Genomic DNA, 25,366 nt, shown 5'->3' on the forward strand with positions numbered 1-25,366 from the left:
ATACTTACCTGGACAGCGGTCACTCATTAATTCATTGGACAAACACGTCCTGATCACTGTGCATCCTGGCATTGTCTTAGACCACGAAGGTACAGCAGAGACCAACACAGACACAGTCCTTGCTGCATAGTGTTTAGAGTCTCAAGTAAGTGTTTGTGCAAGTGCTCGAATATTTTATTGCCTCCTGACCTTTTTTACTAAATAAAAATAATGCCTACGGGGGAAAAAATGAAAACACTAGCCTTTGAGATAAGATGCATCTTTTCTACCTCAGAGAATAGAGTTTACTAGTAAGATAGCAATCAACCCTCCCAGCTCAACCTTCCCAGCACTGAAGCAGGTGGACAGGATGCCCAGATGACAAAGTGGGGAAAAAGATGCTGAAATATTACCAAAGACAGTGTCTAAACAATGAAACATAATGAGGGAAGTGTATAATGTTGTTCTCTGGGAATCAAATCTCCCATTATAGCATTTTACTCAGTCATTCAAGCTTCCATGTCTTTGACCTCCAGACACCTTAGAAAGTACCATGTGCAAAATTAGGGAACTGCCTACAAACCTAGCTGTTGGTCCTTTATGCACAAGAAGATTCAAGAAAGGCTTAGGTTTTCATCATCCTAAAAGGGTTGGTCTTTTTTTGTTTTTGTTTTTGAGGGAAGCGTTAGCTATTTAATAAGCAGTAAGAGCTTAAACCACCATCAATGTGAAAACCCTGAAGATAAAATTTCCAAACATCAGACAAAAGGTAGGTCAATGTCAGGGGGAGGAGTCAACCACCTTCCTGGTGCCCTACCTCACTGGGAACATCAGTTACTTCCTACTCTAGCTCCTATGCAATACTTTCCTACATTTGAGGAGAAAATCCTTCCCTCACCGTGGGCATGGACAGCATGATGAAATGATGTTTCCCCTAAAATTGGGAGCCTTCTTTGCCATTCTTCCTCCCCTAGATGGACCTCTTCACAGACACACACCAATGGACCACTCTTTAAGTAAACTGCACATGCATATCCATGTGAGAGAGAATTAAAGACCGAATACTGCTACAACAAAAGATTTTACCACTTACAGTCATCACAAGAGTGGTTCACATTTAGGGCTCATTCAAATAGAGACCTTCCCTAGCTCTTTGGACACAATATTCCAGTTTTAACATTTCAATTTTTGCTTAAATTTCAAGAAATATAACTATTCTGTACCTAGATGCTAAGATCCAACTTATTCCGTTTCCCCAATTTTCCCCATACACCCTTTTTCTGCCTTTTTTTTTTTTTTTACAATGTGGGCCTTGGATTTTTTTAAATAGAACATTTTAAGTATAATAAACATTTGCCTTATTATCCTCTATTTGTACACTTGTGGAAATTGTCTGTTACAAATATTTAGATCTTACAAAAGACCATTAGAAGAATCTTTTCTATAGTAATTGAAACCGTCTCTGTGTGAATACCTCCAGAGATGAAGACCTCCCTACTTACTGTTCAAATGTATTAAATGGCTGATGAGCTCTGTGTACCAGACGCTTTTTCCATGTACTAAACTTAACGCTGTCTCCCTATAACTTCTACCTCTGTGGTCCTAAAACTGCCCTACAGAGCCACAGGATAAGTCCTCTCCCTCTTCTACTTGGTCACACTTTAAGTTCTTTAGATATCTACCATGTCTCACCCACTACTAAGGATCTTGTACGTCGGCCAGGAATACCTAAGTTTGGCTCCCTGGCAATAAGTAGAAAGGGAGATTAGGAAACCTTCTTATTGATTTACATCTGCATTCAGCAAGTCTTCAATCTAAGAATCTGAAATCCTAGGCATTCAATGAATCAAAGCATCTTAACATGTGGTCAATATAACCCAGTTGAGGGCTAGAAGACTCAGTGATTTGTTCACGTTCACTTGGGTGGTTAGTAGCAGGACCAGGAACAGAATCCAAGCTTCTGATTAAAAAAAAAAAATAGGGGGTTACTGCCTGACTGATATCACTCAGCGGTTGATCATCAACCCATGAACCAGGAGGTCACTGGTTCAATCCCGTCAGGGCACATGCCCGGGTTGCGGGCTCAATCCCTATTGGGAGGTACGCAGGAGGCGGCTGATCTATGATGTTTCTCTTTCATTCATGTTTCTATCTCTCTATCCTTCTCCCTTCCTCTCTCACTGAAAATCAATAAAGCAAAAAGAATTTAAAAAAAAAACAGTTACTCCCATTACACCTCACCATAAAGCTGCTCACTGCTGGATCCAGTGTAACTAACAGGGGCCTTGTGCCCAGCACTAGTGAGGCCCTGCAATAATCAAGGCTCCCAGGGACTTCGTCCAAGTTCAGAGATGGCCTTTGTTCCCAGTGCAGCTTTGTATAATTTAAATAGTAGGACAGTGCTCCAGGCTCAGCACTGCCATGCCTCTGCCCTTGAATAGCTTGTGGCTTAGTGGATGGGCAGGGCACAACGAGGCTCTAGTTATAGGTACAATATACATATACGAGTACACGATTGTAAAAAAGACACAGAAGAGTGTGGGAGCAAATACAGTGTCATGCCCAGCAGGTGTGGGGGGGGCGGGGGAGGGGCAATGTGGGAAGGCCCCCAGGAGGAGGCAAACTTGAAACCAAATTTTGAAAGAGTACAGAATTAGTTGAATAAATAGGACGGCGACAAGGTATTATGACTGGAGACTTGGTGTGGGGAGGCTCTGAGTACCAGGCATGGAAAGCTTAAACGTGCAAGCCCACGCACACTGGAATATGAAACAACCGATTATCCAAAGCGAAATCAGGCCAAACACCTTGTTTATCTCCATCATTTCCTTTCAACATGACACTTTTTCCTGTTAGTTCATTTAGTCATGCATTTATTTATCCAACAAGTAAAACTGATGCTCCTCCTGTGTACACAGCACCTAATCCCAAACTCCCTCTGCATTTCCCATTCGGGAAAGGCAGGTGCAACTTGCCTACTCAGAGGAGGACCACATAAAGGTAAGTTCTGGATAGGCCCCTGGGTGAGTTACTTTAATTAAAGCCCTAGGAACCAGGAGAAAATTAGCACAGTGGGATCAAATTCAAGCACCACTCAATACTGGAAGGTATTTATAGAAAAACAAACACAAAAGCAAAAAATCCAATATCCTGACCGGTTGCTTTTTTGTCTTGCTGGTATAAATTAGTTCTTGTTCTCCTAGCCGAAGAACACTAAATGCTGTCCATTTTGACCTTCTGCCGACGATTAAAGTCAGGATAGGAAAACCGAGGCGCCATTGCCCAGCCTCCCAAAGAATACTGAATGCCTTCTCAACCCCTGCCACAGAGGAAAGAAGAATGGGAAGGAAAAGATACTAAACATAAAAGGATTCAAAGGTATTACCTCTGAGACGGACTAAATGGTAGTATTTGGAAAAGGGAGAAATCACTGCATTTTCCTCTTAATTTTCAACCAAGTAGGAACTGGTGCCTGCTCAGCATGGTTCGGAGGGGAAGCATGGGTCTTGTAGTCTCTTGCTACCAAAGTGTTGGCCAGGGACCAGCAGCATGGGCATCTCTTGGGAGCTGGTGAGAAAGGCAGCATCTCAGGCCCCACCCAGGCCCTGAGTCAGAATCTGCATTTTCACAGGATCCCAGGTGGTTCAGAGTCTTAAACTCTTTAAGCCTCATTTCTCCCATGTGTGAAATAGGGTTGGTAAAGCCTACCTGGCAGATCCATTTACGCTTAAACAAAATGTTTGTTCTCCCTCACTTCTCCCTTCCAGGTGTCTGTCTGTGTGCAAACTCCTCTTGCTTGTGACTGAGAGCTAGAAAGTGAGAAGGGCCGCTCAGTCCCACACCTTCTCCAAGTGCAGAGGAAGCCACGGAGGCCCAAAGGGAGTAGATGACTTGTTGCTGACATGTCCTAGCTTGGGTCTTTTTTGTCTTTGTTTCTCTAGCTCTTAGCATGATGCCTGGCACACAACAGATCTTTAGTATATGTTTGCTCAATTAATCAGTAAATCAAGTAATTAGCTAATTGTGGAGCAGAAACTACAATGCAGGTTCCTACAGAATCCTAGTCCCAATAGCACTGAAAGTGAACTTCATTTCCCCTTAATTCATTCTCCCTGACAATTCCAAAAGAACAAACACCTGGCTAATAGCAGAGACCATTGAACTAAACATCACTATTATTTTCAATGTCAGGAAACAAGCACTGAATACCTGGAGAGTAGGAATAACCCACTGGCAGCTGGGCAGAAGGTACCCCAGCTGTGAAACAACTCGGACTGTGGAGATGACCACACTTGGGACAAGTAGCAGCTGACCCTCAGTACTAAAGAGTGCTCTCTGGTGCCGGTAAAGACCACCGCCGTGGACTGTCCATCCAGATGCTGTGAGCCTCTCTAGGCGCCCAGAGGCAAGTGCTCCTGGGAATAAATACTCCTCTTGCATCATTCACTCATCACCCACCCTGTGGGCGTCCAGCTGCCTGGCCTACCTGCCTCTCCACATGGGAGCATCCAATCCTCAGTGGCAGGCACAAGCCCCAATTTCCACATGCCCCATTACAAACTAGAGGTGTCTGTGGAGCAAGGTAGAGCATTATTCTTAGAGCTCTCTGTCATTAGTTGTGTTATTCTTCTCAAGCCTGTCATAGCCTCTGGCCATGGGCAAGTCACTGTCACTGCGTGTATGGGAATGGTCACATTTCCACCTAATTAAATTTTTTTCAAAATTTCTAAGTAATTGTTTTAATAGCTCATCCACATACTTGGGAAAAAACACACAAGATTACAGGCATTGACAAGAAAGGTTTCCTCCTTTCTAAATTCACCCTTTCCCTTCCCCAGAGACAACAACTATCCCCTGTGTGTTATGCCTGCCGAGATACCCACACACAAGCATGTCTACTAGAATGGATGGCCCATAATGGCAAAGGTTCCTGTTTATATTGTTTCCTTCTGTGCCCTTTGCACTGAAAAGAGTAACTGGCATAGATGTCCAGTAACTATATATTGAATAAATGAATATAAAAATCAGAGGTATTTCTGAAAAGTTCAAATTTGGGTAAATTAAGTTCTAGTCTGCCTTTATTTTATCTTCTGATTGGATATATCTTCAGTTGACAATGGTTCTATTTCCTCACCTGTTATTAGCTGCCTTTCAGGGCTGCCATGGGGAGCTGATGAGGACACGTGGAAGCGTTGGTGGACGTCCTTTATGAACAGCCGACTCCAGGAGAGCCCTCCAGTGAAAGGGGTCATCTTGATGGTCCCAAGGTACCCTGTTCTACCAACAGCTAAAACACATTTCTGTATCATGCTTACTGGTCTACTGCTCACCTCCTTCTGTAAGACTACAGATACCTGACAGCAGGGACCATGCTCATTAGCACTATATCCAGGGCCCAGGAGATCTCAGATAAGAAAATAAGTGATGTTTCCAATGAAGGCACCTGAGGCTGCAGGAGAGGCAGAACAGGTGATTCAGAGACATTCAGGCTCATCTCTGTGTACATAGGCAAATGCACACACTTCCCACAGGCTCACACCAAAGGTTTACAATCAAGGAGAAAGGTAAAGCTTCAGCGTTAGCAGCTCAAATAAGATGGTGAATGCCCTTGATTTTGAAAATTGAATGTTTCAACAAAGCTAGGTAATAAGGGAAATCAATAAGACTGTCAACACAGGCCAATTTCAACTGGATAAAAGAATAAAGTAATTGGTCCTAAAAGACAACTCTCTAAATTAGGTTGGATGAATGGAAATGCCCTATTGTTTTAAGTCAAATCATGAGGATATCAACAACAGTAAATGATTAAATTACAGGCCACTATGATCCAGTATGATCTGAGCTGCAAGCATGAATTTCCCCAAACAATCTTCTTTATAAGACACTGAAATGGTATACAGCAAGACAACAGAGACAGAATTGGAGGCCATCCCAGGAAACACAGAGCTCACTTCTTGACTGAGGATCTATTATAAACGCACCCTTTCTATACGTTTATTTCTGCAACATGATTATTCCTTCTTCAATTACTTCATTAGTAAAACAGGCACACATGACAATAGCAAATACACATGTATGCTTCCCTGATGGCAGGGGGAGGGGGCTTTCGGAGTGATCCTAAAGGGCTCTGCTCTCCAAACACTCAGGATCCAATTGTTTTTCATCTGCTAATGGTTGCCAGTTGGTGTTGTTAACCGTGCATGATTCATTTTAGAGGAACTGCTGTGCATCTAGAGCCCATTTGGAAGGAAATGAGGGTTTCTTGGCTTATTTCTCGTCAAGTATTTTAGCATTGTCTCTTTGTGACATTATAAACTACTTGATGGGGGTTTGGTGCTCACTACTTTCAAGCTGACGCCCCTGGTCACATCTGGTGCATATGGTCATTGCCAGGAATAAGCATTGATTTCATTAGGACAAAAGATGGAGCCAAAAATCTGGAGACTAAGGGACCCACTCCCTGAGTCTGAGTATCAGTAGCAAGCAATTATGCTGGGGGAGGGGTCTACTTTGCAAGATCAATATTTTTGAACATCTGGATTTTGTTATTTTTACTCTTATCAAGCACCGAGGCTGTCTCTCTCCACATGCTCCTGGGGAATCCCACGTGCCCATTCATGTCTGGGGAGCCAGGCCGGGATACCACTGCCGGCGGCACCACCCAGGAGGGAGACCTATCATCTTGGAGCTGACGTCTGGCTTGGAAGTCTGCTGTTGGGGAAGGTGAAGACTCTCTGTGACCTCGTAAGCAATGTTCCTCATGAGAGACTGAACAGAACCTGAAAAGAGAAAGAGTGGGAGTATCGGGGCTTGATGCCAGGGCACTAGCTAGATAGGCTGGAGAGGAGGAGAATGTGGAGGGTGGTAGAGTGCTTACCATGGGATTTCATGAGATTGCTAAGGGAGAAAAGAGAGAGTGTATAGAAAAGACCACAAAAGGATGTCTGTACCTGAGCTTGACCTTCTAATCACCTAAGTCCCATGCTTATAAAATGAGCTCTTGTCAATGTCCCAGACTTGACCAAACTTGACCGAGAACATTCCTCCTTCTTTGGGGTCAAGGTAGGTGGGAGGCCTTGACCATGAAAACACATCCAGAAAGCACTGCCTTCCCGTCAAACACAGCTTAGTCATTTAAAACATTTCATTTTCTTGTTGGCATAGCATGAGAATTTCTGTCTGCAACACGGATGACTGTCTTTGTTTGAAAACTCCTAGAGAACACAAATTGCATCTCCCTAATTTAGCATGTCTGTCCAGCCTTATCTAAAAATAAGAGCATCAGTGCTGTCTTTGACAGCGATGATATGATCCCCTCTGCTCTGAACAGCCTCTCCAAGTCTTCCCTGTCAATCTAGTCTACCTATCTTTTCCTTTTCAGCCCAAGCCCTGCTTCTTCCTTAAAGTTTTCCTGAATTATTCCAGCTCCAATTTATTCCATTTAAGGAACTCTTAGTAACACCCAGCTGAGCACTCGATAAGATATTGCCTCGCATTCTGTAATGCTTTTGTCCTGCATGTTCTGGATTCCTAATTCAATTGCAAGCTTCTTGAAGGCGAGGCCATGTGTTCTTGTGAATGCCATCTCTCATTTGTCACTTCCTTCCCCACTTCCCAGTCCCCAGACCTAGGACAGGCACCAAGCTGGGCACATTTATTAAAGTGCATTGGTGACTATTGTTCATTTTAACAAATGGTTCTTTCTAACTATCTGATAACCAAAAGGCATTGGATAAAACAAAGTAGAATTTTGAAGGAAAAAGGTAATATTATCAACTGAAGTTTCAGTGGGACTCTGGGATCTGAGAGATGTTATTTAGATAGAAACTGCCACTCTGCCCTACACGCTCAATGGTTGGAGAGTCAGCCCATGCACCAAGGGGTCTCTGGTCAAGGGCCCATACCCAGGTTGCAGGTTCAATTTCCAGCCCCGGTAATGGCCCATGTGGGAAGCAAGCAATCAATATGTCTCTCTCACATTGATGTTTCTCTCCTTCTCTCCCCTAAACCCTCTCTTCCACTCTCTGTAAAAATCAATGGAAAAAATATCCTCAGGTAAGGATTTAAGAAAAAAGAAACTGCACACTGGCTGAGATAAAGTTTCAAGAAGTCCTCCCCGTCTACTTTAATCCTGAAGGCTGCACTCTAATGCTTGCCATGGACACATGTAAGAAAGATGACTAACCTGCAGGGAGTAGAGGCAGGTCTAGTTGCAGACCAATACTTAGTATGCATCCATCATACAGAGAGTCTGAGGAGCTGACCATTTCTAAACAGGGATCAACAGCATTTTCATTTCTAAGAGAGCAGAAAAAAGATCTGCTTATTTGTGAATGAGACTCTCTGAGTCACCTTTGGGTCCAAAGCTAATAAATTTAGCTTTATATTTCTGTAAAGAGCTTGCTGGAGAAAAGAACTAAAATTCAAGAGTAGCAGGGAAGTCTTTGCCATGTTAGCAAACTCACTATTGGGCCACAATTTAGAGCAGGATGCTAGATCATAGCCTGGGGTCTGGACCCAATAGGGCCATATTATCAACCTTGTGGCCTTGGGCACATCACTTGACCTCTCAATGTCACCATCTCCCACATGGATGTCATACTGGCAGGCACTTGATCTATAGACATTATCACTTCAGAATGGAGCAAAGCTGGTTTGTCACGTCTCTCTGTGCAACTTGAAAAAGTTCAAAAGAGAGTCCAAAGATGAGTTAAGATTTCTAAACTACCTCCTCAAAAAGGTTCAGGGATGTGATTGATTCAGCCCGAAGAAGAGAGACTTAATAAGAGCCTTCAAATAGATAAAGGGTTTTTACCCAGGGCCAGTGAGAATATGGAGACCACATGTTCGCAGTCTGCACTGAGCTGAGAAGCCCAAGCCCAGGCTCTGACAAGGAGAAGTTTCTGACATTAAGGGCCAAAGGACACAAATAAACTAGAGAATGTACTTCTGGGAAATACTTCATTGGGGGAAGGATGGGAAAGAAAGAGAGGGAGGGAAGGAGAGAGGGAAAGTGAGAGGGAGAGAAAGAGAATGGGGCAATATAATAGCAAGTTCTGAACACTAGAGAAAGCAACTTCATAGCTCTTGCCAGATATATTAGTCTATAATTTACCTCTTTGTTCTTATCTGGTTTGCCTCACTGGATACAAATTATTTTGTATCTTCTTCGTTTTATTGGTGAAGAAGTTTGGTGATCCAAACATACCAGTAAGCCCTACTTCTTGTTCTTTCTATTGTTGGCTCAGACGCCGAAGAACTCTCCCAGGTGAGCACTACACCTGGATGGAAGGCAGGGCAAGAGCCTAGAAAGCCCTGGGTCACACTGATTGCCCCTCCTCTGGGAGCCTGCAAATTAGGGTGCATTGTCCTATTATTATAAAGAATGGAAATAATGTACAAATTATGTCACAACAAAGGAAGAAATTCTAACTATAGTGCACAGCAGGAAGCAATAGTTTGCTCATTTGAGAATTACATGGCTGTTTATGCTTCTGGCACCTGGGCTAATTATGCTCTGATTTAAGCCTCTGGTGAGCCTGTAGTGCCATGATTACCAAGAAGCCACATGGTTATTAGTGGTGATAAAAGCAAAATACTAAGAGGCACCTGAGACAGGAGGATCACACACACAAACATTCCAAAAAGGTTTGCTACTTGGGATGGTGTGTAGAGAAAGTGCCTCACACAGCATGCGTCAGAAGAGTCCCTTTCTTTCAACCCCTTCTACCTGCTACAGATATTAGCCAATCTTTAGCCCTGAGCTTTGAGCAATGCCTATTCAAATTATACCAAAGGACCAAATCACATGACCAAGGATAACCTTAACTGTCATCCAGCCTGACCCCTTACCTCTGGGGTTAGGTTGCCTGATTTAGACAAAGCACACACTGATCAAATCCCATTATGGTGAGCTGCACAGGACATGCCAGCAGAGCAATTTTATTAGACAGTTAGAAATCACATTAGTCCAACCCTAGCAGACGTCAACATCCAGGCTTTCTGTACTGTGTTAGCAAGAGAAAGAGCCCTTTGGCACATCCTTAAAGAAGGAGGTATATTTACATCATCTCACCCCCACACCTTTCTCTGAGAGCTTCAGTATTTGCACGAGTTGTAAAGTTTATTGCAAAGTCTACAAATATATTTTTTTTTTCTATTGATGGGACTGGAGCATTTGAAGGGATGCTTGATGGCAGAATAATAGAGTGATGAAAACATCAGCTGGGCTTCACTTCAACTCTTTCCTTCCTTTTGTAGAATTCAGAGTTATGTATTTTCACAAAAGAAAGGGCCTTAGACAAGAACCTATGAATATCCACAGACTAGCTGTGACAACCGTTTTCCCACCAGACCCTTCACATGCAGTCTGGTAACAAATGTGTTGTCCACTCATCCTTCACTCCTCTCCTGGTCCTCCCAACGCTTCCAAAAACAGAACCACCTCCGGACCAGGGTCCCCCAAATCCCAGCAGCAGGACTGGGAGGACAGCAAGCAGAACACAAACAGAACACAAGAATCATTTCCAGGAGGAAACTGCTGGAAGTCCTTCCCACCATCCAGAGAGAACCCCAAATCCACCAACAGCAAGGAAAAAAGAGCAGAAAAATGTCTCCTGTACTTCAGAGCAACAGGCTAGCACTTCATAGAACCTGGCATGGGTCAGCATTTCTGAACTCTTTTTTTTTTTTTTTTAGATAAAAGAGATTTTTTTCAAAAAGTAGACCAAGACTTCAACCTAATGAAAATTGCTTTGTCCATTCACATACAATAAGCGATAGAAGCAAGAAGAAAAAAATTCAATTACTTCTAATTTATTTATTGCAAGTTGTTAATCTTTACAAAGAAAAAAAAATCAAGCCCTCCATTGGTTGCCCAGTATCTTGGCACAGGAAATACATATTTAATTATCTCTTTGCATATTGATTATGTAAAGGAAAAAAGTGGATTGATTTTGCTCATCAAATATTTTGCCAGTGTCTACAATTAGGAGGCCACTGTATACAGGCATACCTAAGAGATAGCGTGGTTTTGGTTCCAAACCACTATAAAAAAGTGAGCTGTAATTTTTGTGCTAGAGGCGGATCTTTCCATCAATTTGTTTTAAAAAAAAAAAAACCAACCTCGGTGGTGCACAATAAAGCAAAGTGCAATAAAACGAGGCATACCTGTACAGCCGACCCTTGAACAAACGGGGCTTAGGGACGCTGACCACTTGCAGAGTCAAAGATCCCTGTATAATGTCAGCAGCCCTCAGCATATGCCGATTCCAACCATTGCTTTTGTGAAAAGCAATGCAAGGCTTCACTTTGCCAGGTACTTTGTTTTGTAACATGGGCTGTAGGTACACTGGTGCCCACTGCATCATTCTTTATGCCCCTTTGAACATCTTGAATATTTCGTATTAAATGTTGCCAAATCCTTAAATCTTCACCAACAGATTCTATTCTGGGCTGTTCAGAGCTGAAAGTTGAGAAGCAAAGTTGGAAACACCAAAATGTAATTGCAACAAAGAACAGAGAATGTAAGAGACTGTTTTTGGAAGGTTGCTTAAAGTTCTAAACCCATGCCAAATAACTGCTATGAAAAGAGAGCCAAACTCTACTGTGAGCCTCCTATACACATAACTGCTGAATTATTCTGAACACCTGTTGAAAGTGGGCGATAACTCGGCCAAGTGAAAAGCAGCAGGTACCTCTGTCAAGTGCACCATTGGCCCAGCTCCCCTGAATTTGTCACAGAATCTCTCTTCCCATGTCTGAACCCTTACGAGAACTACCTCCCTATAGTAGGGGAGACCGTGTGGGGTTGTGACTTTGAGCTTGTAATCCCCGCTATTCAGGGGAGATGCTGTAAAAGGCCCAAGCCTACCAGCCAGGACCTAAGGGAGTGGTTTCTTCCCCTTTGGGACACAGGCCCTAAACCACATTTGGTCTCAGTGCCACAAGGAACCAACCCTGATCTTCCAATCTTTCTGCCATGACATTAAAACCAACTGTTTCATCCCCCTGCCCACAGGCAGGAAGAGAAGAAAGATGGTCCCAATAACTCAATTTCAGTCCTAATTCCATCCCTCGTGGGACCCAAGTTTGCCACCATCTCCCCATTCCCGTGTGGCCAAGGTTTTATTGTCTAGTCTTCCCTTTTACCCGCACTGCTCAATCCTCACCAACCTGTAACCTCTTAACGGCAGTAAAAGGCCACAGACAGGATGGAGAGCAGAGGGTGTAAGAAGAAGAAAAATCCAACTACCCAGAACATCTACACCCTGTGTAATCAGCCAATGGGAGCAGAAACGCCACTCACCCCAGTATTTCTAAGAGCAGGGCTTTCCCCCACATAAGAAACTGTTAAAAAAAAAAAAAGACTTCTATAAAAGCTCTACAGAAATAAGATTCTGAAATTTGACACCTAATTTCTTTTATTTCTGAATACCGTTAGACCAACTGGTTTTACTTCCTTCCCACCACACACACAAAACCCCCCGGGAGCCTCCGGGGAGAGGCTGAGCTCCCCAAAGTCTGGCTGGTGCACCAGCGTGCAAAACGCCTCTTTTATTGGCCTCGCTTGGTAAGTCGCAAATCCTCCCTCTGTTCCACCAAAGTTAACAGATGGCTGGTCCCTTTTGGTACAGAGGCATAAGCATCTTCAAAATAACCTCTTCCTTTAAAATGTGCCAATTAATTAAATGTCACTGTAAAATGTCACAGCCAAGGAGGGAAGGGGCAGCCCAGAGGACTAAGGGTCAATGGAAGAGAACAAGGCTGAGGTCACTCTCTCCTACCTTCACCCGACGACCCGGAGAGATCGATGATCACATACACTCGGCCTTCCGGCTCCAGGTCAATCTGCAATTAAGAAAATGACAGTGTCTCTGTTAGTACATTGTGGGGACAGCGCACGAGTTTATGACGTTTCCACCCCAAGTTGCTAAAACCTAGAGTCATGGTTCCATTCAATTCACCAGCCTGCAAAGTGTCAAGTGCCAGGTGAACTAGGAACCAGGGAGAATCCCCATTTACAGACTACCCATAATGCTCCGGGTGCCGTTCCAGGAGGTCTGACGCATACCCAATAGGAAGGTCATCCCCGTGGTTCTCCCCCGGAAGCGATTTTGCTGCACAACGGAAACCTGGCCCAGGGCACAGGTGACACGGGAACATTTGGGGGACATAAAAAACCAGGAGACATTTCTGACTGTGCTGCTACCTGCATCCCCGAGGTGGAGGCCAGGGATGCTACCAGACATCCTAGCACACAGGCCAATCCCCACAGAAAAGAACGATCCAGCTCAAAATGCCAAGTGTCAGGGTTGAGACACTCCGTGTTACCCCATTTTACAGGTTAAGAACACTGGGATCAACGTTCCAAAGTAAGTGACAGTGCTGTGATTCTGCCAAAGCCATGTTCCTTAGACCACACAAACTGCCCACAGGGGAACTAAGAGAAGCACAAGACAACTCCTGCTCTCAAAGTGTTTACCATCTCACTGGAGAACAATGCTGAACCCGGCTTAAGGATGAGGGACAGAGAAGGTCTGAGTGTCGGTGAGCCTGAAATCCATGGAGAAGAGCAGTCTGGGAAGACTCTATGAAGGCGAGAAAGGGAAGGCATTCAAGGCGGAAGTAACAGCATAAGCAAAGGCCGGAAATGCGCACGGTGCCTATGTGCTTAGGCTGTGTGTTGGCACATGTGTTTTTGCAAACTCCAGATTCTACCAAGGTGGTAAAGAGAGAAGAGTGCTAAAGTCTTACCACTGACCTTCTCCATGCACCCTCACTTCCTCCCCCCACCTCCAAATCCAGCTAACTGCTTCAATACAGAAGCAGGCTGATGACATCATACAATGGAAGAAAAGTCAGAGGCACTGGGCCTCTTAGCAGTTGAGACATCTTTGCAAGGTCTGAAGTGTCCTTACAGAAACTGTGTCCTCTGTGAGAGAGAGGAGTAACTCTGGAAACCCAGGGTCACCATGTGCCCCAGTTGCCTACCCCTGCCCCCACAATCCCATCTGTCTATGCAGGTCTCTAATTGGCTCATATGTGCCAGGCTTGTCTCCCCAACAAGCTGTGAGTATCTGGAGAGCTACAACCACCACCCCTCCTTTTCTTTTTCACTGTCTCTGGCAAAGAACCGGCAAACACCTAGCAAGTGTGACTTAGGAAGTGTTGTTCTGACAGATACCTCCTCCTCCTTCAAGGTCAGGGTCGAGTAGCCGCTCCTCTCTGAAGTCTTTCCAGATATCCCCAGTGAGCCTTGATCATCCCACATGTGTATTCCCACAGTACACACACACATCTTAACCATGGCTCCTATTCAACGGCACTCCATGGTCCGTATGTCTATCTCCTCTGCTGGACCGAGTATGAGAATCATATTTGCATCCCTAGTGCTTAGCTCGCTCTCTGTGTGTCAGGAGACACCCAATAAACATCTGGGGAAGTGGGAAAAGGCTTGAGGCTCAGGACTGTCAGGGCCTATTCTGGGGTCATCTGCCCCTCCAAGGCTCCATCCCCTGTAGGAAGGAAGGCAGGTGGTCTGTACCAAAGTGACATTCAAACGAGGTGAGAGGGGGAAAGAGGCAGCTAACTGTACCATGAGCACTGCATATTCCCTGTGAGGTGAAAATCTCAGCTAGAACTGACACCCCTGTTCCCACCCCATTCCCACCCCCCCCACACACACCCCCATCTCACTCCACTCATAATCCAGGCTCCCAGCCATCCATGCTCCCCTCTTTATTTCCAGGCTCAGTCATTTTGTGGTTGAGAGTGCTCAAGGTTTCTCCCCAAATTCACGCTCATCAACAGGGATCTTCAGTGCCTCCTAGGTGAGGCCCTTGGTGACATTCAAGGTGCTCTGTCAGGGCAGGGCATGGGTGGGGGTGCTGGGGGCTCTCAGGTTGCCCCCCAGGAGCCATTCGCCTGGGATCTCAAGACGAATATCCAGATGGCAACCAGACAACAAACTAGTGATGCCATGAGATGACTCTCCCCAGCCCTTCTACCCTAAGAGTCTGTGGTTTTAGATTTATGAGTAAAGAACATGCTCTCCAGCACCCTCACTGCACCCCACCCTTCCAGGCCCAACCCCTACCACAAACACATCCCAGCCCCTGCACTGAATTACAAACAGGAAAACCGACAGCAGTCAGCTCAGCTGATCAGAGCCAAACCAGAATCCCGTCCCTGCCGCATTTCAGGGGCCTCCTTGTCCAAAAGCATGGAATTTAAATAATGTATGCCTTTTAGAGATTAGATCATCCCTATTAAACCCCGCCGGCAACATGAAATGCTTTCTCATATCCTCTAAGTCAGAGATTTCCCACGACCGTGGACTCCACTGGCGAAGTACAATGCTATCTGTGAAAAGCAGGGAGGAGACAGCAGAGGAATGAGATGGGCTGCGAGGCCGAGCCGAAGGCAGGCAGCTTGCCTATCTTTGCAAAAGGGGAGTGAGAACTTGTGGCAGGGGGACAGGTCATTGACGATAAGATGTATTAGGATATTAACATTCAAGATAGCAATCAGAAACCATTTTAGCACCCACTGCTGCTTCAGTGCCAATGAACTGCATTTCCAAACAGAGAAATAGAAATTAAGCTATTAAACATGCCAAGAGCAACAGAGAGCTTTGCAGCCTGGGCAGATGGCCGCAAGGCGCTGGCCAAGCCCCAGCCAGCTGAGTGAAAAGGCTCTGAGAACCCATCTAGGGTGGTGCAACTTCAACGTGGGTGATTGCAGGGGTTATCAGGTACAAAAGGTGGTGGAAGGATGGTGCAACTTCATGGCCAAATCACTTTAATCACAGATTCTGCTCACAATTAGGAGGCCCAGATAATGAAGCAACCAAGGTGCCAAACCCTGAGCTGTCCCTGCAGCTGTTAGTGGGCATCAGCACCAGGCAGCTGGCACTACATAAAAGCAGGCCTCCTCCCTCCTCCCTACCCATCCCAGGGTTAGTAATAAGCACTTTCTTCTGCCCTCTAGGTCCCTCCCAATTGTCCCTGATGCAACCCTACTTATCAAATCTCCTTGAACTTCATACTTTGACTTGATGAGTCTTTCCAGCTACTATCTCTGTTCCTTTGACTTTGATTCTTTTTCAGGCGCCAGTGCCCTTGGCTATCTCTCCAGCTGAGGCCAGAAGTAGGGCAGCAGGACAGTGGGGCCAGACCAGGGCTGGATCCCAGTTATGCCACCTACCAGCTCAGGCAATTATTTATTCTCCCTGAGCCTCAGCCTCAATCTCTTCTCCTGTGACACAGGTTGTTGTGAAATCTCCATGAGTCAATCTCCTGGCTTTATGGCCTGAAGCAAGCAAGTACCTTCTCTATCCCTCAGAATGCTCCTCCATGAAGTGGAGTTGATACTAGGTCTTATGTCATTTGGGCGGTCATGATGTTAAGTGCAATAACATAGGTAAAGTGCCTAGCATGAGGCCTGGCATGAAATACTCAGTAATTGTTGGTGCTGTGGTTATAAAAAATCCAGTCTTCAAATCGCCTCTTGGGCCAGTGTTCTTTTCACTGTATCAAATGGTCCCCCAACAACAATGACAACAGCCAAAAGGCATTTTCTTGTCCAAAGTTAACATTATTACACTAGAGGCCCAGTGCATGAAATTCGTGCATGAGTAGGGTCCCTAGCAGCTGCCAAATGACAGCCAGGGCCTTCCTTCATTACTCGCCGCCCCATGATGGTCAGCGCACATCACAGCAAGTGATCAAACTCCCAGTCAGTCCAACTCCCGAGGGGACACTTTGCATACTAACCTTTTATATATAGATGTTATTCCAGGACATCTAATAACTTTACAGTATTGTTGTGAATATCCAATAAAAAATAAGGTGAAAGTTTTATGTCCAGCTCAGGGGAAGCCCAGGGCAGGAAAGGCTGTAACTCTGGTCATCAGAGAGCCAGGCACTGCTCATGGGAAAAGGAGAAGGGGAGGGTGACATGTATAGACTAAGCACCTACTCTTCCTCAGACTGTGTTCAGTGCTTTGCCAGCATCAGTTCATTTAATCTCCTGTTAGGTTGGCAATATTCTCTGCCTCCCATATGGAAAAACGGGCTCAGAGAGCTTTTTCTGGATTCACACCCAGGGCTGCCTGGAGCACGCGGGAGGGATGACTTTGATAGAGCTCCCGACTCAAGCCCTCTGACAACCCAGTCCCAGGGTTCTCCGTCTTCTAAGCCTCTGCAGGTTCATTCTCCCTTCCAGGTGCAAGTGACTGGCTTCCCAGCAAGGTAGGTTTAAGGCAGCGCAATGCTTCCCACACCCTGCCCTCCAGTCCTTGGGTGAGGTCTGGGCATAAACACAGCTCCATTCATCTGAGTTAAGAATAAGGCAGTGGGGAAAGAGCCCAAACCATCCCTCGATCCATGAAAAAGACATCTCTGAAAAGCAAAAGACTCACAGGCACTTTTTAGGGGGTGGTGTCTGACCATTCACAGTCCTGTGCACATTATTTTATGCATTCCTCCCAATTAACCTGTAAGGTCACAGGTATTATTAGCTCCACTGTATGTATGAGAACACGGAAGATAATGAGTCATGCACACCACTGCCCAACTCCAGGGGCACCATTCACTTGAATGAGTCTCCTGGAGCTGGGAAGCCTGGAGGTGAGTGGCACCCTCAACTCCTGACTCTCAGTCCAGTGTTCCTGCCACCACACCACATCTGCCAGAGGGAACCCTGACCAGTGGGCCAGCACCCCACCAATGGTGCAGCACTGCACAGCCAGCTTAAGTGTTACTGCTGTATGTCACTGTGACCCACAGGTGTCTGCACACCTGTGCTTGGGAGTGACCAAGTTCAAGGCAAAAGAGAACAGAAATTCATGGCCAACCTTCCTCCAAACCCTTAGGCTCAGCTTCCACTAGAGACCTCTAGACAACAGAATAGCTCACAAAGGTCACACAGGCCCAAATCGAGTTTCACTTTCTTTTCCACCTTTTGTCAGACACCAGGGCCTAGAAAGACTCAAAAAGTAAGTAGGGAGTGGGTCAGAAAAAGATGGATCCAGAAAGGATGAGAAGGAGGAGGAGGAGAGACTTGTACTGTCCACATTGCACCAAATAAGTCTTAAATAATAGACTGTTTCTTTTTTATTTGGAGAAGGTTGGGGAGGGAAGAAGGAGTAGGAATAAGGAAAGAGAAGTCTCAGGAGTTCTTTCCCAAAGCAGAGGACCCGCTGCCCAAGTCCTGCACCCCCTTTATTGCTGGCCATTCTGCCCTGGAGGGACCTCGGGCGCTCTATGAGGCACCTGGCATGGAACAGGCAAGCCAGACAGAGCAGGAGGCCTTCTTGCAGCAGGCAGCCTTCTAGTTCTGCTTTTGGAAAGCAAAACGTTAAGGCACCATGTGGGCAACTCTGGAGCAGCTGCTGGGTGCAGATTTTGAAGTTAAAAGCTAATTAAATTAAAGACTCTTCATTTGAGGAGGAGTTTGCTACCAGCCCTACTGGTAGAGTGCATTAACTCATTGAAAAGCAGAGGGCGCACATGTAAATAAATATTTTAAGTCCCTCTCTGAAAACAGGCTTACATAGCACTGACTTTCATAAAATCAGGGAAAGACTGTTTCTTTTTCAAACAACTTCCAGGGCAGTGCAAAAACAGTATTCCTGCTTTAGTGCACAGCCCTGCAGGGCAGGACACTCTCTGTCCAGTACCCAGGAGGGATTCAATACATATTTATACATGTTGGCTCAATGGGTGGATGGCCTGATTTTAAACTAAATCTTCACAACTGAACGATGGAGATGATTCACTGAGGAAGCCATCGACCTGTACACAAGTGTTCTTAGCAGCTTTGCTCCTAACAGCCAAATACAATATGGGAGACAACCCAAATGTCCAACAACTGGTAAATGAATATGCAAATCAAGCTGCGTCCATATGTTGGCATTTTTGCTCAGCAAGAAAGAGTGAACTCCTGACACGTGCAACAAAAACAGATACCACTTATATGACGTTCTAGAATAGGCAAAACTAACGTATGGTGACAAAAAGCCTATCAGTGACCTCTTGCAGGTGAAGGTGGAAACTGAATGCAGAGGCACCGAGGATCGTGAATGCTTTTGTCAGTATTATATTTTATATATCCAATAAAAACAAGAAAACAACAACAATAAAGAGGTCCAGAGGAACTTTCGAGAAAGATGGAAGTTTTCTGTATGCGGACTGGGTGGTGGCTCTATGAATGTATACATTTGTCAAACTGCGTCAAGCCATACTCTTAAAAATAGATGCACTTTTTTTGCATGCAAATTCTACCTCAATAAAGTCGTTTTTGAAAAAGCAGGAAATAGCCATCGTTTCACATAAGCATTGCCCCACAATTTTCCTTTAAATAACAAATCATCTTCCCACCCTCAAGGCATTTATCATTTCATATTCCATTTTTTAAAAATAAAAGGATTCATTCAGAGTTTTCCAAGAGAACATCTGTTACACAACAGAATGTACACCTACCCGTGTAGGCACACATTCACACTCACCCACGTGTGCAAAACACACTCACAGACACAGCCACCTTCTTCTGTCTTCCATGATCCAAATACAATAGAGCAAGAAATCACATCCAAAGTGTAGGTTTGAGAGCCTGCTGAATTATTTAAATCTGTCTTTGTGTGTGTGGATCTCAATTTCCTCATATGCAAAACAAGACAATTAGACCAATTGCTCTAAAATGGCTTTTAATGACCTTAAAGACCTAAATATCTATGAATAGGATATTTCTGCTTAAATAAATTATAGTGCATTTGGTAGATCACTATTGCAAGCCCTAAAAAAGAATGAAAAGATCTAAATGTACTGACTGATATTCGGGATATATTGGGGGGCAGAGGGGGAGTCGCAAGGAGCAATCTCTTTATTATGTGAGGATACCATTTATTGTTTATAAAATGGGTGTGTACATACACAGTCTTTCACACACTTGTTCCACAGAGATTATCTCTAGGGGTCTTAGTCCAAAGGAAACAGGGGTTGTCTCAGGATTGGGCAACTAGACATTAGGAAAGGGTCTTATTCTTAACTCTATGCTCTTTCAGACCATTTGATTTTGTATGTCACAGATCCCAGCTCTCCACAGGCCACTAATGGAGTAAACTCAAGTTAACACCTGCTTCCTCTTTTCAACAGGCTCAGAAATAGACCCAGGGAGCCGGCTCCCTCTGATGACAGAGGTGGCTAAAAACAAATAACTCTATGTGGGCGCAAATGCTTTTCTGCCCGGGGAAAACATTCAAAGGTGCCAAACCTAATATTGAGAGTGGGTGATGGTTTGCAAAGCATCACCCATCACCCGGTCACAGTATAGTTTTCTGTCTCCTTTCAGGGAAATGAGAGTGCATGGCTGTGTACCCTAAGAGTTGGTGAGTGCAAACGGCAGAAAATGCATCCACTTACCCGCTGTGCTGTGAAGTGAAAAATACCCACGACCAATCGGCACTTTGCATTTGGCATTGCAGTGGTCTCTCTCACCGGGTGATTTGTATGTATGTGTTTCATTCTACATTCCCTATTTTTTAAGCCAATACATTGTAGTGACTAAGAGTAAAGGCTCTGAAGCTAGCCTACTTTGGGTTCAAATCCCAACTCTGCCTATTATCAGCTGTGTGGCCCTGCTTCGATTTCCTCGTCTATGCACGAAGAATGTCAGTGGCATCTGCCTCATGGTGTTGGAAGGATTAAATGAGATGGTTTAAGCACTGGGAGCTACGCCTGGCACACAGCTAGCTGCCTATACATGTAAGCTGTCTGGTCATTATCATTATTTCCCGCCCAGGCTGTGAGCACCTGTAGGGCAGAGCCATGTGCTCTTTTGGGGGGTTCACGGTTCCTGAGCGATGGCTGGTAATCCCTAGGGACTCCAAGTGGAACTGAATGGATTCAAGTGGCTCAGAGGAGCTCAGGACTGTGCAACCAGAAACAATTATTTTCAGACCAGGAACGGTTCTGTCTCTGTAATGAGACAACCTTGCAGAACACCCCATTAATGGCTGCTCACAAAGATATGCAGTGCCTGACTCCCTTCAAAAATCTAGATGTGGTGTTATTCATCACTTAGAGCTCCTAAATGGAGACTATTTTGTTCTTAATAATAATCATGATTCTAATGAACACCCTTGATGAAGCACTTTACCTGTGTTCTATGGGTGAGGGAGGCAGTATCCTTATTTTAACTATTTCAGGGATGAGAAAACGGAGGCTTGGAGATGTAAGGACTTGCCCACATTCCCAGAGCGTAAAGAAGAGGAGCCTGGATTAAACCAGGGCTCTCCAATGTCCTGTTAGCTTGAGGCCTGGCATGCTGCCCAGCAAGTGGCATGGGATCAAGGAGACGGTGTGGAAAGAATACGTTGTGAGCTGTGCACAGAGCTCACACTGTGTGCACAATGACAGAGTTGACTCCTGGACACAGAACAATGAAAGTAGAGCTCCTAGTAGTCAATTATATTATAAATCACTATGTAGAGTGCCAGGGGGTACTGGAAATATCAGGGGGGAATACTTTGTAAAGTATACGATTGCCTAACCACTACGCTGTACACCTGATACTAATACAAGATATTTAATGTAAACTGTAATTTTAAAAAATTAAAAATAAGATGTTTAAAAAACTGTTATTCTCAGGAATGTTTGAGACCTTGCTCCCAGCATATGTCATCACTTTGGCTCAAATAAACTCTTATTAAAAAAAGAAGAAGAGAATAGAACTCCTTCATCCTCCTCTTGGAGCTCATGGTTGAAGGTGAACCAAATCCCAGTTGGAGGGCTCAGACAATGAGCCACAAATACCCTGCAGGACATCCCACTTTGGGGAATAAAAGCCCTGCTGGAAATACTGCTGTATGGTGACTTTTCTGTATATCAAGTCCTATTTGCCACTACTTTTCACCATATATGTTTGGAGCTATGTCACATGAGAAAAAGAACACTTCTATAGAAATCACAGAAGCATGAAATTTAAGAGTCATAATCGACGTTAAAATCGCTCAGTTCAAATAAGCCAAGAAATAAAATGGACGGCTAATTTTTTTCTTTTATTTTGCCTATCAAATTAGCCCAAGTTGCTTTTAGGGAATGCATATCTGTGCTATTTGCTTGTTAAAATACAAGCAAAACTAAGTTTGGTAATATGTTCAGTTTTGAAAAATAAAAGACTACAGGGGGACTTATAATGAGAAGCAACAATCCCCTACCCCATTCCTTCCCAGAGGGAGGCATTTTAATCATTTCTATTTAGATTTTCTTGGTGGTCACTGCCATGTTCCTAAATAAAAAGTTTATACCTCAATTTCCTGGTTTCTTATTTTAGACATTGTCTCTCTCACCTTGCTAATGTGATAGATGAAGATTTAGTTCACTTGCCACCTCCCTCCACTTTCCCCTCCACAAAGTAACTATACATCACACTTCTCAGTTCCTTCTCTGTTTTTTCTACAACTGCAAAGAGCAATCCAAAATATCAATTTCTTTTTTTTTTTAAATATATTTTATTGATTTTTTACAGAGAGGAAGGGAGAGAGATAGAGAGTTGGAAACATCGACCCGCTGCCTCCTGCACACCTCCTACTGGGGATGTGCCCGCAACCCAGGTACCTGCCCTTGACCGGAATCGAACCTGGGACCTTTCAGTCCGCAGGCCGACGCTCTATCCACTGAGCCAAACCGGTTTCGGCCAAAATATCAATTTCTTGTTCCATGAACTATAGATGACATCCCTTGACCCTCCATGTTCTAACTAGAGGACATTAGTGCTTCCAACCCTCCCATCCTCTGCCTGCCTCTCCCCCGACCTTCAACACTGACAACATAACGATTTTGTTCTCTCACTGTAGTTGAGTTCCACATTTTGTGTATACATTGGTTCTAAAATCTGAAAACTAATGAATAGTGTTTATTCTTACGACTTAGTAAATGGTATTATACCAGTGAGTATATGCTTTCTTTCCCATGGGCCTAATGTGACAACCCAAGTGCCTCTCAGTTGAGAAAATAACTAGTAGCAAATTCAAATGGATTTGTTTTCACTCTATCAATTATCTTCCCCAGGTCTCTTTCCCAGGGTTCTTTTCTCTCAGGGTTAACCCTTCTGGAGACCCCTGCTGCCCCTCTCCCCCTGTGCTGGACTGACTGCTCTCTGGTCTGCTGCACAGCTGTAGTGTGGTCCCTTCTTTTCACTCCTCTGCTGGTGCTGGAATCCATCATATTCCTTGTTCTGGGTTATTTCCTTGTTTGTGCTTATAAAGTCCATTCTGATTGAAATATTGATTAAAAGTGAGTAGAATGCCAACTCTCTAAGACCTTGCGTGCAGTCCTCTCAGACATGATTGATCGTTCGGCTGGACATGGAAATCTGAGTTTAAAAAAGTCATTATCAGAACATTCTTGGCACCTAAATATAGTCAATGGACTCTGCTGTCAGCTTGCTTTCTGTTGCTTAGTAGATGACTTTGTTTTGCTTTGACTCGCTGGGAGTTTTAGGACTTTTTTTTATACTCTGTGTTCTGCCATCTCACAATGATACATCTCTGGGTGTGTGTTTTTGATTCACTGTGATGAATGGAACTGAACTTGTAGGAGATATTATCCTATTTGTTTTTTGCTATTGGCCTCTTCTCCATTTTCTCTATGAAACTTCTATTACTCAGATGTTGGACCAACAGAATTGGTCCCTATGTCTCTTACTATTTGTTAAATTTATTTCTATTTCCTTTACCTTTTTAGTCCATATTCTGGGAGATTTCCTTTACAACCCTTTCACTGAACTTTTAATTCTGATAATATGTTGAGTTTCTAGAAGTGCCTTCATATTTTCTACTCTGCATTCTTTCTCATAGCATCATTTTCTTTTTTGTTTTGGTTTATGGATGCAACTTATTTCTGTAGATCCCAGCTGATCCACCTTAAGGTTAGAGCAGCGATTTTCAATGGGTGCGCCACAAGAATTTTAAAACATGCAATACCTGACTACTTATCAGAGGCACCAGCCTCTATTCCCTTAGATTGTCAAATTACAAAATGACAACAACAGCCATCCAGTGTGAATGAATCAAATTATACCTACTTTTTGGTCAGATCAGCAAAAGAAAAAAATTTTTGGTGTGCTGCACAATTTTAGTAATTAGTTTATTTGTGCCATGATATGTAAAAGGTTGAAAATCACTGGGCTAGACAGTGGGAGCCGGAGATTATAGCAGGGGATCCCCACACTAGCCTTGCTAGACCTCCCCAAACCATTTAGACAATTTCTCTTTAAAAGAGCCTTCCAATTTTTACACTCAAAGTTAGGGTCTGGCTCCAGGGCCTTTGGCAGTGAGAAGTATACAGTTCCACATACAGGCCTTCAGATCGTCACACGTTTTCTGCTGCATATCTCACTCCTGATCCTTGAGGTTAGTAACTATAGTCTCAAACCTGCAGCTCCTTTAGGGTCCTGTCGGAGTTGGCACCCTGTCCTCTACTTTCATCCCCAGAAATGCACTGAAATAGCTTACTAATGGCTTCTTTCTGCTTATTTGGTTGTTACAGAATTTTATCTTCTTCCTCCCCACTTTCTCTCCCCCCGCCCCCCCCATACACACACCCCTTTCTTTCCTTTTCAAGACTTAGACTGGGTCTTGACTAGGCAAAACACACACACACACGCACACACACACACACACACACACACACACACACACACACACACACACACACACACACATTTGCTCCAAGACCACCTTGAATGGAAAATCCAAAAACATGTCATCTGAAAGGATACAATTCAGTGCTGGTAAGAACAGGGAGAAATAGGCTCTCTAGCACACTGCTAATGAAGTGTAAATTGGCAAAAATTTATAGAGAGTGGCTTAACATCATATAACAAAAATCTTTCAACCTAGCCATTCTACTTCTGGGAATTCATCCCAAATCACACATGTGCAAAAACAATTTAAATACAAGAATGATCATTACAGCATTTTAAAAGAGTGTAAACTTAGAAACTAATTATCCAATCAGAACAAACTATTGAAATACATTGTGGCATATTCAAATCATGTGATATCATGCCATAGTGATAAAAAAAATCTTGATAAAAAAAAATTACTAACATGGAAAGACATTCAGTGGAGGAAAATTATAAAGGAACTAGAGGCCCGGTGCACAAAAATTTGTGCACTTGGGGGGAGAGGGGGTCCCACTGCCTGGCCTGTGCCCTCTCGCAGTCTGGGACCCCTCAGGAGATAACGACCTGCTGGCTTAGGCCTGCTCCGGGGTGGCAGAGGGCAGGCCCAATCCCTAGGTGCAGCCCCTGGTCGGGCTCAGAGCAGGGCCGATTGGGGAGTTGGGGCGCCCTCCCCTGTCATGCACAGAGCAGGGCAGAT

General features: G+C 44.3%; 1 protein-coding gene across 1 annotated transcript in view; it reads right to left on the reverse strand.

The window, feature by feature from the left end:
• The window catches only part of PRKCE (protein kinase C epsilon), a 446,492-nt gene that overhangs the window by 260,838 nt on the left and 160,288 nt on the right, over window positions 1–25,366 (reverse strand). The window contains exon 2 of the mRNA XM_006778637.1: window positions 12,765–12,828. Coding sequence (XP_006778700.1) covers window positions 12,765–12,828 — 64 coding nt within the window. The remainder of the gene's footprint in view (window positions 1–12,764; window positions 12,829–25,366) is intronic.

The sequence above is a fragment of the Myotis davidii genome, unplaced genomic scaffold (assembly GCF_000327345.1).
Source record: "Myotis davidii unplaced genomic scaffold, ASM32734v1 scaffold6, whole genome shotgun sequence".
Lineage (NCBI taxonomy): Eukaryota > Metazoa > Chordata > Mammalia > Chiroptera > Vespertilionidae > Myotis > Myotis davidii.